The 17586-nt window shown below is 36.3% G+C and overlaps 1 protein-coding gene across 1 annotated transcript in view; it reads right to left on the bottom strand.

The window, feature by feature from the left end:
• The window catches only part of PPP2R2A (protein phosphatase 2 regulatory subunit Balpha), a gene marked incomplete at both ends in the record, with an annotated part of 67446 nt that overhangs the window by 17332 nt on the left and 32528 nt on the right, over positions 1–17586 (bottom strand). Inside the window, one exon of the mRNA XM_084245828.1 lies at positions 4392–4489. Within this exon, the coding sequence (XP_084101954.1) occupies positions 4392–4489 (98 nt within the window). The remainder of the gene's footprint in view (positions 1–4391; positions 4490–17586) is intronic.

The following is a 17586-nucleotide window of genomic DNA, read 5'->3' as shown; positions in this document are numbered from 1 at the left end:
ACTCTTTAAAAGTATTTTAAAGTATTTAAATTTCAAATATCTTAACTTGAAGCTGTATATCAGAGCTTTTATCATTATCCTGGTATCTGAATTTTACATTTTCTATCAGGCCTCCAGAAATTCTGATTTAGTAATCTTGGGTCATAGTCTAGGAACTTTCATTTTAAATAATGTTCCAAGTGAGTTTAGTATTTTATACTCTGAAAAGCATAACCTTAAAGTATGAAGATAAGACAAGGTAGCTTAGAGAGGAATCTTATTTTACAGTGCTTTGATTCAGAAACGATATGGTGTTTCTTTAAACTTCCCATGTACTGTTTCTATAATAATCTTCACAATGGGCATGTAGCTCTTGTATATTTATTTCCATATACAGAAAAAACAAATCTTTTTTTCCACATGCATTTCCAGTTCAGAGTCTTCATAGTTTTGTCTTCTGGCTAGATATGCCTCAATCCCTTTAACTATCCTCACTTACATTTCTAAATTTGCTATTCTGAATAGTATACTGCCAGTACCATGTTATGTGAATGCTGCCACATCACCCTAAAAACCAAAGGTTGTATTCCTTCACTTAAACATGAAACTAAATCAATTCAATTGCGTATAAATGTATAAATGAAATTGAATTCTCTTAAACCAAATCTTGATTTGCAGCCCCATCGTAGCCTTTCCAGTCACTTATAAAGAGAATACACAATCATATTAACAATATGATTCATCATTTATGTTTATCATGCTTTCTGAGGTTTCTTCCGTATTGTCAAGGATTTCTGAGAATACCACATTAGGAACAAAAACAAATGAGAAAGCAAAGAATCCTAGAAAGTTACCAGTAGTCCTGGAAAAGACAACTACCATCTATGCTAACAGTCACTTAGAATCTTCCAAGAAAACCTATGTTGCTATTTTTCATTAATGAGAAAGAATATATCCCACCACTTACTTGTCAAAAACTATTCTATATAAGCTAAGAAAATTAGTAAAATGGATTTTACCTATTTCAGGACATGTTGGGAAGAACACTGGATTAGATACCAAATTTTAGACTCTTAATGACCCGGTGATGGGTGTGCCTCAGGAAATTCATTTTAACCTTTATATCTCAATTCGCTATAGGCCCTGCTTCTATGATAAATTGTCTAAATAGAAAACTACTCAAATATGTTAGTTGTAAAAATACTATTAGACAGTCCTCTCTGCCCCCCAAAAGTTATAGACTCACCAGGCAGATATATTCTAACTGAATGAAGACCCTCTAAATAGCTACTCAGTTTACTGGTATTTTGATTGGGGAACAGATGGACAGGCAACAAAAGATACTAACGGGATGACAGGAAGGAGACATGCTGCTTTAGAAGATTAAAGTGAGAAAGAAAGGTGGGGCTAAAATTGCTACTATATGACTTTTGCTTCATAAGGGCCAAAAAAGAGTGGAAGTATATTCTCCAGTGAAGTGAAGCAATGAATCCTGCCACTGGGTGAGAGGCTACAGCCATAATAGTGTAAAGTGCCACTTATGTTTGGCAAACACAGCATCATTCTCAGAGACTAAGAAATGCTCACTCAAATAGGAACCAGAGTACACTGGAAAATTATGCATAATAGTTGTGGCTGTTAGCAGAAACTGGACTGACATTCAGAGACCCAAGTTCTAATTCCAGAGCTTTGCCACTAAACTAATCATTATAAGCCTTGATATACAGACTGCCTGAGATTTACATAAAATTTAGGAAAATATCATTTCAAAAAATTATCTTCTACTTTCCAAACTCTAACACTACTTTATTATTTTTTAAAGATTTATTTATTTATACAAGAACCGGGGTATAGGCCAAATGCGCGGGAGGGCAAGAGGATTCACCAGAGACAGAGCGGGGAGCAGAACAGGCAGACTGACCAAATACACTGCTGAGGGGAGCAGTGGGCGCAACAGGAGAGGTCTGCCGTACCATGTGGGACGCTCGCCGGCCAGCCGGGATCGAACTGGTGCTGCAGAGGCTGCGGGCAGCTTCACAGCGTGGTGCTCAACTGCCTGTGCCACCAGGGGAGGCCCCAACACTACTTTATAGAGATATGAATGCATAACATCTAATCCAAAATGTTAGGTCCTGAAATAAAGGTGTCTCTCTAGGTATAAGATACATGCATTTATAATCAATGATACAGACAATGATTGTTCTGAAGAGTGAAGAGAGCCGATGTTAGAAGCTCTACTTTAAGATGGGGTTTAAATATGTGGAAAATAAATTAGGTGAAACACACCAAATTATTAACAAGATCAAGGTTCAGGGGAGAAAAATAATCTATCACACAAAAATATAGTACTGATATTTACAATAATTATTTAAATACGTGCTACTAGCCTGAGGTTCTAGATAATGCATCTGTCTTGAATTCTTAAATACAGTTAAGAAGAATGATCATATAAAGAAGGATTTCCTTTCTTCGTACTAGTGGCTCTTCTCAAACAATCATTTTGCTAATTTCTTGTAAGATTATGGATATTAATATTAGTCCTTGAGAATTTCAGAAACAAATCAAAGGAAATGATTATTCTTTAACTTTTGGTCTAATTTTTTGATACAAGTAAAAGGTTTGAGCAGTTTCACTAACTCCCAAGTTAGACCTTTAATTCCAATTAATTAGACAACCTTTAGAAAAATATTGTTTGACTGCATTTATCAAACCCATATTAAAGGAAACATCTCCATTTGATGAGTAATGTTCTTTCTCAGATTCAGTTTTGACTTAATAACCAACATCTACAGAAGGCGAAAAATAACCTCATTCTCAAGCAAAATATTTCTAAATTAGCTTTTAATTGGCAATACCCATGCATTTGTTATTTTTTAAGATTGGAATTGCTTAGTAAGCAAAATTAATTTTAAATGTTTTTTTCCCAAGTATGTCTAAAACAAAAGCAAGGTACACAGTGTTAACTAACTTTCAGCAAAAAATAAATTCAAGGGCAGAGAATTCCTATGAGAAAATAAGCTCTAAATTCTGAATAACAAAATCAGCACTAACATTTTGGTTTCTTAACATGAAAGGCCCCAAAGAACACTGAAAAGACGATTATTTCAAAAGTTCTGGATTCTGTCAGTTCTGCCACTAAGTAATCAAGTGCTATATTCATGTCTTGACTTTCATTTGTAAATAATAGGACATTTTAAGGTCCATTTCAACTCCAAATATTACAAGATTCCTATGGTCAAGATTTTAGCTGCCTGAAAATAGGAACAGAAAAACTGACTTTGCCCCTCCCCCACAAGAACATTTTTTGGTCAAGAAAAACCTGAGCCTTTTCATGTTTTCTTCTAACCAAAAAAATAATAAAAGGAGACATACTCAGTGTTTGTGCACTTTCTAATCAGACACTTAATCATTTCTTTTAAAATTAAATTACCTACCTCACTGGGGTGCTGTGAGGATTAATTCATTAGTGTTTGTAAAGCACTTTGAGATCCTCAGGTCAAAGGCGCTATAGAAGTGCAAAGTAGTAGTATTATTACTAGATTCTTTGCTTATTTAAGGAATTTCACAATCCTTTAAAACCTAACTCTGTTATTATTTAGACAACTATTTGTAAATTCCTGCAATTTGTCCACATTGCTTTTAAATCTTTTAAAATATATTAAAGATAGGGGCAAAATATTTCAAAACAAATTATTTTAAGGATTTAACTTTGATTTCTAAGTGAAGGGAGAGAGTAAAGGAAAATCTAATGTGATAAAAGTTTAGCAAAAAAAATTTAGTGAGAAATTTGCCAACAGATTTAGAAGTGTGCCTATGTTATACCCAAAACAAAAGGAAAATCATTTTAATTACAGACCCTACAATGAGAAATTCCCTTCTTCAAAGAGAAGAGAAAGCAATTTTCAAATAAACTCCACTTTAAAATAGGTTCAGAGCTCATCCATTACATTAGAGGCACATATATGCAACTATTATTTAAAATCCTTATATTTAAATTTCAACAGCATTAGTGTGAATTCATGTAAAAGTAATTAGAGGCTTTTTCTTTAGCTTCTTACCCCCTAATTACACAAGGCAAACTAAACATTGAGAAGAGGTCAAAGCATTTTATTGTATGGATTTCTAAGGGGGAAAAAAAGTAAGACCAAGGATTCAAAATCAGTTAGAATCTTGGATTATTCTACACTTCTCATCCCTTTCTCTAGTCAAATCTTTGTCTAATCAAAGCAGTGTGTTTTTAAAGAAAACAACACACACATACACAATGCACATACACACAACACTAGAAAAACCAGAGCAAGCTATACATCGGACATATTTCTTTTTAAAATCTCATCCCCTGATGAGATTCTCCAATGCAACACAAGCGCCAGTCCCAGGAGCAAGCTGAAATTTAGGTATCAAACACTTACCTCCTGCTCCTGTTGAAAGATGACAACTCTACCACCTTTATCGCCAGTTGCTAGTAATTCTCCAGAATGATTAAATTCTACTGTAGAAATTATATCTGCTGTATAATTGAAACAAAAGAATACATTAGTTTTTTTCACAAGAGTTTCAGAACTAAGCACATTTCCCCCAACATAGTCCAAGTCTATGTATCAAAAATCTGTGATGAAAAATAAATCTTTCATGGTTATTTTGGTTCACCAAAATAAATTAATAAATAATGAAATTCTGCTCCAGAATAAAAATGAAATTATTCTATCAAATAGATAATTTACTAATATTTTACCAAATTTGTAAATGTAAAGAAATTAACAATTTGTGAAACATTCTATGATAGCACCATTAAATTTTTTTCTTACTAATATTCTTTCCTATAAACCTTTCATGAGCTTGTTTATGCAAACCCAAAGATGGCTGATAAAATTAAGGCTGATAAAACTAAAATGGAGGGAAACTTTAAATGTAAAAATAATTTCAGATGGAATTCTAACAGTCATAAATTAATAATGGCTTCTCAAACAAAAGCTTGCACAAAGAACACAAGTATGCTAGAAATTCTTTGTGCTATTCCCTTTTGATAGGAAAAGCTCCTCTGGTGGCTCTCAAACACATACAGGGGCTGTTTAGAATCAGTCACTTCACACCCAAAGTTGGTACTAATTTCACAGTCAAGTTCAAATAAAACGATCAGTGTTTTTTCCTTGCTTTTTGACATCAAAGCCACTTTCCTAAGAAAAAAATTCTAAGTTACAGAACTGGGGGTTAAGATAAAGTCATTATGCTGTATACGACTCACCACTGACAAGTCCTTCACTACAAAGTATTAACTAAATAACTTAAATTTAAAATTTTACTGACCAAGAATGTATCTTATCAGTAATCTGCTCAGCAATGCATTTTATAATTTTCTTGCTGTGATTTTTCCAAGTCCACAGTCTTTGGCTAGCACTTTAACCTTTCTGGAACTCTTTGAGAATGTACTGAAAGTTATACATTTCCCCAATAAACTGCATATATTTAAATACACAAAAACTTGCATATATTTTGCATATAAGTTTGTCATAGCACTATACCAGTTCCAAATTAAAAACCTTGGCCCAGACAGTCCACCGTGGTTGGTATCAGGAATAAAAAATTAATTTAGAGTTTTACTGAGTGCATATGTAACAGATAAAGGATCGAGTGTCTTGAGCTGCTCTGTATATACAAATATCAGTATTTAGAAATCATTCCGTTAGATGCTCTGTTCTGAACTGACTTCTGTAGTGAACACAGTAAAGTATTAAAAAACAGGGCCTCCCTGGTGGTGCAAGGAGTTAAGCACCACACTATGAAGCAATATGAAGCCTCTACAGCATGAGTTTGATCCCTGGCCCACCAGGGAGCAACCCACATGGCGAGGCAGACCTCTCCTGTCTCACTCGCTGCTCCCCTCAGCAGTGTATTTCAGTTAGTCTGCCTGTTCTGTTCCCCACTCTGTCTCTGGCAAATCCTCTCACCACCCCACAGCCCCCTCCCTGCACCTCTGATCTATACCCCAGCTCTTGTACGCATAAATAAATAAATCTTTAGAAAAAAAATAAGGGAATAAGGCAAAAATCATCCACAGTAAAAATTAACTTTAAATCCCTGACAGGCATCACTTTGGAGACATCAATTCCGTCTCTTATAAGTCCATTCCAGCCAATGTTTCCTACAGCATTGATAGTTTGTAATTTCTATGTAACACAGCAAATAAAACCAGTCAATTTGAATATAAAGCCAGGCTGTACCAAAACCAGCCATCTTTGAACTCTAGAATATGCTCTTGGCTTGGTAAAATGCTCACACCTGACACCAATACCAGAGTCATTCTCCTGTTCAGTCAATGGACTAATGGGCAGAGCTGGCTTAGTATGTAAATCATTTTATCTTTTCACCAGGTCCAAAATGTTGCATTCACTTAAATTTAAAAAGTCACAACTCCCTGTTAGATAGATGAACTGTCATACCTTATTAAGATATCTGACTAGCTCAACTAGCCTTGCTGTTGAGCAATCATGAAAAGCAGGGAAATAGGTGGGTGAAAACAATGATCTTAATTATTTAAACACACATGCACACAAAAACATACACATGGGCTGCTGCCTCAAGGAGGGGCAAGTTGAAATATAAAAGCATTTCATTTCTATTCCTGGACACTGGCTTTAACACAAACTATTAATGAAAGCTGAGAATACTCAAGAACACTTTACTTTTGCAATTAATTTAACCATAAGATGCTTTTTAAAGGCAAAGACATTAACCACACATCAGTCCTAAGAGTGAACTCCAGGCAAGTCTTGAATTAGTGTAACCCATCAACTGGGTCATGGTCTTACAAACCGACAAAAACCTTCCTTCCTCTTTAAAGAGAAAAATAAGAATATTCCCTAAGATCAATAAAAATGTTATTTCACAATGAAAAAACGTTATTACTCTTACAAAAGAACCTTCTAATTTAGTTAAAAAGATCCTCGGTTAGAACTTCAGTCAACTGCCCAACTATGTAGTACCAACACAACAGTTTCAGTAACACTCTGACTGCCAAATTGTGCAACATATAGGCAGCTCTTAAAAGAGATAATCAAATTTTTGCTAAGAAAACTTATTATACTGTTTTTTATCTTTGTTAAACTTAAATACTATCAATAAATGCCAAAGGATTTACAATACACTATAAATGGACATTTTCTCCAACCCCTTCTTTCTACATACTGTCAGTACCCAGGTTTCATCCTAAGGTGGAACAGCTGCTTTCTTTTGTGGGGTGAAATGGTAGTTGATGGTGCTAGTCAGAATAACATAAGTTTTACTGATCTATCTCTACCAGAAATACTCTAGTCACATACTTGCTCTATTTCTTTTGTGCTATAATAAACCTAATAGGATACAATCAGACAGTCAAAAGATGTCTATACCACTTTCACGAAGCAAAAAATCCATAACATATATAAACAGTAATTAATAATTAAAATACATTAAGTGAACAAATTATTATTAGCTCTGACATTCTTGAAATATTTCAGCTCTTGCATTGTGAGGCATTTTATGGAGGAACTGACTATAATTTCTTTTGATTAGTATGACTCAAACTAATCACACAATTTGAAAGAAAAAGGTACAAATATAGTTATAATTATATTACCTCTATAATGAAAAGAGCTGAATATATTTCAAACATCCAATAATTTGGAAATATAAAGGCAAACTTTATATTTAGTTAAAACCGTGGCCCACTAACCTGTTTCTGTAATGTCAATAATGTTTTATTGAACCTGGCCATGCTCATTTGTTTATATATTATCTTTGGCTGCTTTCACTTAATAACAGGGTTGAACAGTTGAGACAGGTGGAAAATATTTACCATTTAGGCCCCTGTAGAAAGTATTTGTCAATCCTTGCTCCAGTAATAGACATTGCACCATATAATAGACATTAACAGAACCGCAATCTCACCGAAGGTTTAGAGAAAACCAAAGCAGCCAGAATTTATGAGCAGAGTGCAGAGAGAAAGCTTGAAAAATCTACAGAGGAATCACTTAGAATTTGTTTGAACAGTGACCTGACCACAAGGCCTAAAAAAGAACCCCCAGAAAGTTTATCAGGGTTCAAAATAGGGCTCCCTCAGCCAGAGTAACTTAAAAATTAATGAGGCACTGGGGGGAAGGTGGGGGGTCTTCAGAAGTGTTTAACTAAGTGGGACCAAATAAGCATTAAAACCTGGATTTGCCCTAATAAAGCATAAAAGTAACTCTGAAAGGATCAAAATGATCCGAAGTAACATTACTACGTGGTAGAACAAAATCTACCACTCAACAATGTAAATTCACAATGTCTATGCAATCTAAAAATCACCAGGAATGTAAAACATGAAAATATGATGGGAAGAAAAACAAACCAACAAAACACAGAGAGAACTAGAAATTACAAAAATTAATGAGTTGAGCTTCTAGGAGACAAAAGTCCTTAAAACAGCTATTGTAAATACGCTCTATAGGCTCCAGAATGTAGAATAAATCATGAATGTGATGGAAAAAGACAAATAAAAGGAAGACCTAAATATGAAAAATACATTATCTGAAATGAAGTATATACTAAATGGGATGAACAGATTAGCCACTACAGTAGAACAGATAAAAAAACTTAGCAACAGAAGCAAAACAAAAAGCAGCAGAGGGAGAAAAAAGAACAAAGACCTGACATATAGGATTCTATCAAGTGTTCTAACCTATGTATTACTGAAATCCAAGGGGAAACAGTTGGGAAATACTGAAAACATGACCAGTATGTAAATGCATGACAACTCTACTAGGTGTAGAATAATCACCACAAAGGAGTTGTAAATGCAAACTCATACAGGTGTAAACTAATGTCAATTCCAAAACCCCATTAACTGCCTTGCACTGGTGATGTGATTTTGTAGAATCAAGAATTCTTTGTAAAATTCCAATATTTCAAAGCAGTCTTCCCCTGATTCACACACAGTAAACTTCAAAACGCAAGATAAACCTGAGCAAAAAAATACCTTATAAATAAAGCAGAGGGCCTCCCTGGTGGCACAGGGGGTTAAGAAACAACCTATGAAGCTGTCCGCAGCCTCTGCAGCACAAGTTCAATCCCAGGGCAGCCAGGGAGCAACCCACATGGCACAGCAGACCTCTCCTGACTCGCCTGCTGTGTACTTCAGTCGATCTGCCTGTTCTGTTCCCCACTCTGTCTCTGATGAATCCTCTCACCCCCTGCACCTCTGGCCTGTATCTCAGTTCTTGTATGCTTGTATGCATGAAAAATAAATCTTTAAAAAGTAAATAAAAATAAATAAATAAAGCAGAATTGGGTTTTAGGCATAGAAAATAAAGAAGCTTTTTCTCAGCTCTATGAACCCTTGGTAGAATATTTTAAGTCTCATGTAAATTCTGGAACAATTTTTTCTTGTTCAAGATTATCCCGCAAACTGCCAAATAGTTAACACAACTGGCCTGTGCCACATAAATGTCACTAATGCCCCCAATCACTGGCAAAATTGACTTGAAAAAGAATCCATGGGCCTCCCTGGTGGCGCAGGCGGTTGAGCGCAGCGCTGTAGAAGCTGTCCGCAGCCTCTGCAGTGCCGGTTCCATCCCCACTGGCCTCGGAGCAACCCACATGGCGAAGCAGACCTCTCCTGCCTCGCTCACTGCTCCCCTCAGCAGCGTGTTTCATCAATCTACCTGTTCTGTTCCCCACTCTGTCTCTGGTGAATTCACTCACCCTCTCGCGCCTCTGACTGTACCCAATGCTTGTATAAACAAATAAATAAATTAAAAAAAAATTTACAGGAACCTAACTATATAAATACATAAGATAGCACTTTTGTTTTTGTGTGTGTGTGTGAAAAATGATGCCATTATCACCACATTAAACTAACCAACTTATAAAGATTGAAATAAAAAATCCTGAAATTTCACCAGCAAGAGAGAACCATGGGTAATAACTGATTACTCTTAGCAAATTGATCCATTTTGCAATAGGAGTCAGATGCATTTATATACACATTATTATTTCTGTAAGATTATTTTAGTAGGATTATAATTATTTTTTTTTAGGTCTTACAAATAAGGTACTCTATTAACAAAAATGATCTTTACTCTTTTTTTTAAAGTATTTTTATTTTTTTAATAGAGGCATGTTTTATTTATTTATTTGTTTGTTTGTTTGTTTTGTTTATACATGCACTGGGTACAGTCAGAGGCGCGGGAGGGTGAGAGAATTCACCAGAGCCAGAGCAGGGAGCAGAGCAGGCAGAAGGACCGAAGCACACCGCTGAGGGGAGCAGCGGGCGGCAGGAGAGGTCCGCGCGCCATGTGGGACCCTCCTCTGGTGGCCAGGGAGCAGCCGGGGATCGAACCCGCGCCGCAGAGGCTGTGGGCAGCCTCGCAACCCAGCGCTCAACCGCTGCGCCACCGGGGAGGCCCCATGATCTTTACTCTTAACCCTACTTCTAGGAGAAACTACTATGGTTATTTTCGAAAATATTCTTCCAAGGTTATCCAAGTATACTCGCACATGTTCAATACAAAAATAACAGCTTCACTGTACTGAGAAAGGATACTGTATACTGTATATCACAGAGTGTAAGAAGGTTACAAAAGCATGTTTGAGTCTATTTATATAACAAAATAAAACAGCATTATGGACTTACTGTTAACAGAGCTTACATCGGAGTTTGTGGTAGCCATTAGCATTATCAGTAAGAGGAAACTTTGACAATGGGTCAATATTCACAAGGTAAAGTAAGTTATGACATACCACTGCATACCACTCAAATGAACAAAGTTTCTTTTTTAATTAATAATGCCTCATGCTGGTATCAATCAACATTCCCACATTTAGGTGGCTGGTGGGAAAGCGATACAGCACACCCACGGGGGAGGGGGGAAGGCAAGGAACAAAGTCCACCGTTTCTTATGAAGTTTAAACAAACACCATGCAACACAACAATCACATTACTAGATATTTACCCAAGCGCAAGAAAAATTTATGTTCACACAAAAATCTGGATACAAATGCAAATTAATTTGTTATCACCAAAAACTAGACACAACAGAAAAGCTCCTTAATGGGAATGAATTTTAAAAAATGTGGTATATACATACAATAAAATGCCTCTAGAGACAAAAACAAACTGCTGATTGAAACAATAGCATGGATAAAACTTAAAATGCATTTAAAAGATTACAAACTATGCGATCTCACGTATTTGATATTCTGGAAAAGGCACGCTAGAGGGACAGATCAGTGGTTGTTTGAGGTCAAGGGTGGGACAGGTATTGATTACAAAGGGATATGGAAGTTTTGGGGTTATGGAATTTCTTTATATATGGCCATGGTAGTGGCTATATGACAGTAAGCTTTCTGCAAAGTTTGAAAAAAAATTTTAGGCTAAAAAGGATATATAAATTTTACTGAATATGAATTCAAAGATCCTCGAAAGGACTATCATGAGATTTTTTTAAATAAATACATGAATTACATGTTTATTTACATGAATACATAATTACATGATTATTTAAAATTTTTATGATAAGTATCAAAGAGTAAAATTTAAAGAATTCACCAGATAGATTTGCCAGAACTCTATAGTACAGGTGTTTTTACACATATCCATCCCACCACCCACCCATTAATCCATGTTATTTTTTTTTTTAGTTGGATTTTTTTTTCCCAAATTCACTTTTCTTTTATTTATTTTTATTTTTTTAATAATAAATTTTATTTTTATATTCCCCATACAATTGCAACCCCCCCATTCTGACCCCAATTCCTCCCCTATCATGAGATTTTTGAAGTACAGGCTGCCATTTAATCTTCCTTCGACATCCCCTCCATAAAATGATTGCTCCACTTAATACCTCCTCTCTTTTCTCCCTATTCCTTTAGCCCTCTATATGTGGCCCATGGTGGGAGAGGGGGGAAGAATTTCATCATCTCAGGTGCTAGAGAGGCAGAAATACACCAGGATAACATCTGCAGATTTAATTTTTTTAAAAAGTGATTTTTACACTATAAAGACATGGAAACTAGGAAAAATACTTGTATTTTAAAAACAGTTCATGCAACTTAGAGACAATTCACAGCAAAAGAATAAATATAAGGTAAAATATAAGGAATTATCCAACTCAAAAATATAAATTTTCTGGTACACTAGAGGAAAAATTAATAAATATTGTTCAAAGGACTGATCGTTGCCTACACTGTAGATAAAAGTATATACTACTGCTTTGGAGAACTCTCTCATAACTTATTTCAAAAGCTAGAAAGCACCCATTCCCCTGAACTTATGTCCATTTCAGAAGTTGTCCTCCTGAAATAACACCACCCCCAATTTTTTAATGTATGAAGATACCACTAACGTACTTAAGTTGTTTAAAGTGTTAGTGCATCTTCCTCCCCTTATACTCATTTATCCCTACAAGTTTTGACTCTTCATTAATCATCATCAGGCAAGAGGGATATAATCTAAGTTCTGCTACTAAGTAACAATTTGACCATCAGTTAATCAAATACATGAACTTCAAATATCTCATCTGCAAAGAAACGTAATAAATGATCTCTTCAGAGGATTTACAGTTTACAAAGTATATACTACAGGTATTCAGACTTAAATAAACTAAACACATCTAGGGGAGGAAGAAAACAGAATAATGGTTGGAGAAAGTATGCTTTCATTAGGAAACTCCTAAAATGGAAAATTAAAGGCCTGAAAGGCCAACACATCTACAAAAGCAGCATGTGTCTATCTATAACTATGCATCTGTGCTGGAGATCTCACTCTGACAAAAACAGGCCCCAACTGTCTCCTGGCTATTGTTGAACAAAACTTATCAACAACAGTGATTTAATGAAAGTTACTTTCCATAATTTGCATCCAATAAATGGGGATATCAGCACAGAACTGAGATAATGAAGCAGGATACTTTCTGCTCTACTCAGCTCCCACCACTGCTACAGCACAGAAAGCCACAGGACTGGAGATTCTTGTGTCACCTATCATCACTCTAGGAGAGGGGATCTTTCTCACTTTTATACAAAAAAAATCACTTAGCTATAAGGGATAATGCATATAAAAATTTCCTGCTTTTCAAACATCACAGAATGAAAGCTATGTATGTGTGTATACATGCATATGTGTGTACATAGACACCTATTTCTCCTATTGCCTACACAGTACATACCAAATATACTATGGTATATTTGTCCCAACTCAGGACCCAACATTGGAACACTGGAAAGGATAACACATCTGCAAAAAGCTGTGTTAACTCTACCTACCTTTTATTAACTAAACTCCTTTTTCAGTTCCAAGATCTATGCAGTATATCACAGTACATTTAGGCATCACATTTCCTTGGCTTCCTCTGCTCCATGATAGTTTCTTGTTTTTGATGACCTTGACAGTTCTGAAGAGCACTAATAAGGTACCTTTACTGTGTCCCCTCAATTTGGACTGTAGTGTTTTTCTCATGGTCACACTGCAATTATGATTATTGGCAGGAAAACTACAGAGGACTGAGCCATTCTTTTTTTTTGTGGGACCCTCGCCGGTGGCCGGGTATCGAACTGGCGCTGCGGGCAGCCTCGCAACCCAGCGCTCAACCGCTGCGCCACCAGGGGAGGCCCAGACTGAGCCATTCTTACATAAAGAGTACATCCCATCAACATGACTTATTATCATCTAGATTATCAGGCCAAAGTACTGTTTGTCAGGTTTCTCCACCATAAAGTCATATACACACACTTTACATAAAGTACTCTAGAAGAAAGTCACTATAGTCCACAGTCAACAGACGATAGGAGTTAAAGTATACATCTTTGAAAGGGGCATATTGACATAAATCATTAGGGATTCTTGTATATAGGAAATTTATCTTTTCTTCCCCATTTATTTACTAAGTCATTTTCAGTATGAACTCATGGATATCACGCCATACTTTTGGGCGAGAATCTAGCTATATAACTTACTATGTAGTTGAAACTGTTTCAAATTAGGTCACAACAGAGAGGTGTTTCAGATTGGTTACTGGGTCCTTTTGACATGTTCCCTTGCCCCCCCTCTTTTCTTAAAAACATTTAAAAAGAACAGGTTTACTAGAAAAAGGAGAAAGGGAAAAAGAGACATCCGCATAGTTACAGGTGGGCAGCAAAGAGAGCTGCCTCCCTTGCTACCCCCCCTTTTTTTGAGCATTGATGGAACTTTTCAAAAAATATTTAACTTTCATATATTCTTACTATTACCACAAAGCTAAACATTACTTCTAATACTTTTGTTGTATAGTTACAAAGTTTGAATACATGAACTCTGAGTTCTGAAGTATAAATACATTAATAAGAACAAAAGAAATAATTAGTGTAGAGTAGCAGCGTTACGAAGTCTTATCCTTAGAGTTTCCAACCACGACTTTCTGTTCTAGAAAACATTTCTCATTTGGTCAGCTGAGGTTCTAGAAGTGAAACCAAACCAAACCAAACCAAAGCGAATCTGTTTTAACTTCTTTGGAGATTTTAGCACAGGCCTATAGCTTGGATTTCATCATGACAACCTTCTGGTACTCATAGTTTGCTGGTGAGGCAAGGAAGAAGGCAGCAGGTCTAAAGATCACTACCTCTGTCTCTGTTCAATTCAAGGGTCTAGCCAAAACATTCTGGTGTGTAAAGGCAGAATAATTAATTCTCATTTTTATTTGGTTTGTTTCAACACTCAGAGCTCCCCTTAAGAAACATGTTATTTTGTTTGGACACATGCTTCATTCTCAACATTCCCTATATGGCTAACACAGAATTTTAGAACTGGCCCCACACACCTAATTAGAATATGATTAGCTCAAATTTCTTCTCAAAAGTAACTAATTACGCCCCAATAAAAGATATTAATATGTCTATAAAATGCCAGTTTCTTGCTAAAGGTTATGTAATAGCTTTAGGTACAGTAGTTATTTCCCAACAGACCACTATGATGCTCTTTTATCACTATGACCTCTAGAGGGAGCTCAAAGTTCTTGTTATTTTTTTCCCCCAAAGGTCAGGACACACCTCCCACAAATGCTGGTAGGTATGTTCAGGATTTAAGAACATTCCATGATTACACCCTAAAGAGCAAATTACGTGCAGGCCATCCTAGTGTAAATTCCTGCTCCTTAAAAGAAATAAGAATTGACCTACTCACCTGCTCCTCATTTCTTCCTCTCTCTCTTTCCTTGGGACTCTGACTTCAAACATTCTCTTTCCCACTTAGCAAATTAACTGTAGCCTGAAAGGGTGAAGGGAGGGTGCTGTAGGTACTGGGGGCAAATGCTCCCTCCTGCTGAGCTGTTACCTTCAGTACAGTAGAGCAGTGCATCTCTACCTTTTTCATGTTAGGGTATACACAAAATACATTATTTGTATGGCACAGCAGAGTATGAAGGACAGGCTGCTCTATCTGCCCAGGAACTCAGATAGCTAAGTCCCTTCTCAGGCACACCACCCCCCACCACCTCCCACACACCAGACTGGGGGAGCATTACCTTAGTAAATCTCTAATACATTCTTGAGGACATACCTGGCACCAGTAGGGGACATGTGCAGAACATGCCTATAGGTCAGACAGTCAAATTCCCACTCCTCTTGTCTGTATGACCCTGAGTTAGTTCCTCAACTCAACTTCCTAAAACTCTTAAAAACTAACTTTCCTCATCTTTAAATACCCACATCGCATAGAGATGCTTTAAAATGAGCCTTGTGTGAGACAAGTGGTAGGCACATTGCTAAGCAGTACATGTTGGCTGGGGACTTGGGCTTTGATGCACGAAGTAGAAACAAGCATTTAACCTTCTTTCCAGGATACTGAGGTCAATCTAGTCTAAGTAATGAAGGTCTCCAAATGGTTCAACTTAGCTCCCTAGAGTCTGGGTTTTAAAGCCCAAACTAGTAACAGAGAATGACAGCCACCTTATTTTGCTGCTTCTTTGCACATACACTTGAGAGGCGTCAGGCTGAAGCACAACTGGTCAAGGACAGGACTCTGTATTCCTGTTTCTCTTGGCCAAAACATCACCTCCATACACCTTGATTTTCAACAACAAAGTGCTAACAATCTTTATAAAACTCTTTCTCAACCTCTGACTCAGTAAATAGGAATATGTTATGTGATTAGCTAAACAAAGACCACTGGCTGTTGATGCTCATATAGAACCTACATTGTAATGTTGCCATGAGAGTCAGGGTCCATAGGGTAATTTCCAGAGATGTGTTCTGGAACCAGTCTCCCTTCTTTTTAACTTGTTCCTGGATAATCTGATATCATGTTTGGATAAAATGGAATGGAACCATACCCTCCTGCAACAAAGAAGAGAAAGATAAACAGTTGCTAATACATTTTATCTATAGGTGTGATCTTAACAAATAAGCCTTGGTGTATTAATGTTATTTACAATGTTAGAAGAGTCCTAATTTAACCATTCTAAACCTAAAGTTGCCATCCTCATTAGATGTTCACCAACTTTAAACTGGCTCATAATAAATTCCTCAAAGCAAACTATCTCATTCACTTGCCTTAGCTGAGTACCAGTAGTTTCTCATAGAAATTACTCAAGAAATTAGCACTGCACAAAGTTCCGGCATCTATTATGCATGCCTTATCAGAACAGGTATCTGCTTAAAACATCTACTTAAAATCTTTATAAACGGAGGTTATTATGGCTATATAATAGCCAGAAGGCACCTCACTGTCTATTTGCCTTGGAGTCACACCCAAAAAATTGGTTTTCCAATAGGATCCCTCCTGTTCACCCACAAACCGGGCACAAATGGGCAGAGTATTTAGACTAGACATCTTTAATGTTATGCAAAATTTTAAGACTTATTCCAGTGGCAAAAGAGAACCACTGGGGAATTTTAAATGCAAGTGATCCAAATAGGTGTGCGCTTTACATTACTACTCAGGCTGAAGTAAAGAGGACTGGAAGCGGAAGGGCAATACTGCGGTTGTCGGAAAAGTCATGATGTATTTTTTGGAAAACAGAAAAAATACGCCATGACTTTTCCGACAACCCAAAAGAAGGAAGCCTGGGGATCAAACTGGAGTTGCTCCAGAAATCCTGATGCGCAATGGTAGTGCTCTGAGTCAGTTTAGTACAGTGACGATATAAAGTGGCCAACATTTAAAATGTTTTTTCAGTATGTTAGGTATTTAATTCTCTCAACGAACCTATAAAGTTGGTTTTATTAATATATTCATTTAACAAATGAAGAAATTAAAGTATAAAGGCAAAAGATGTGACGGGGCACATAATTTAAAGTGCATTTATGAAGAATATAAACCAAGACTTGATAGCTGGGGTAAAGTGTAACGAGAAAGATGAAAAGAAAAAATGTGGAGGTTCTTATATTGGCTGAACATACTTAATACCATTAATAGGTATTTACCCTACATTAAGTATTATTTAAAAGTATCTAAATGGCAGAAACAGTTCCATGTTAAAGAAAAAAGTTAAGATCCACTGGCTGAATAATCCAAAAGATTATGTCATGAATGATTTCACCAAAACTCTTAACCAAAAGAAATATATCACATACTATTACCAAAAAAGAAATTTAGGCCAGAAGATTCCCTTTTGCTCA

Source organism: Talpa europaea (genome assembly GCF_964194135.1).
Source record: "Talpa europaea genome assembly, chromosome: 10".
Classification (NCBI taxonomy): domain Eukaryota; kingdom Metazoa; phylum Chordata; class Mammalia; order Eulipotyphla; family Talpidae; genus Talpa; species Talpa europaea.
This window is presented reverse-complemented; position numbering and strand designations above follow the sequence as displayed.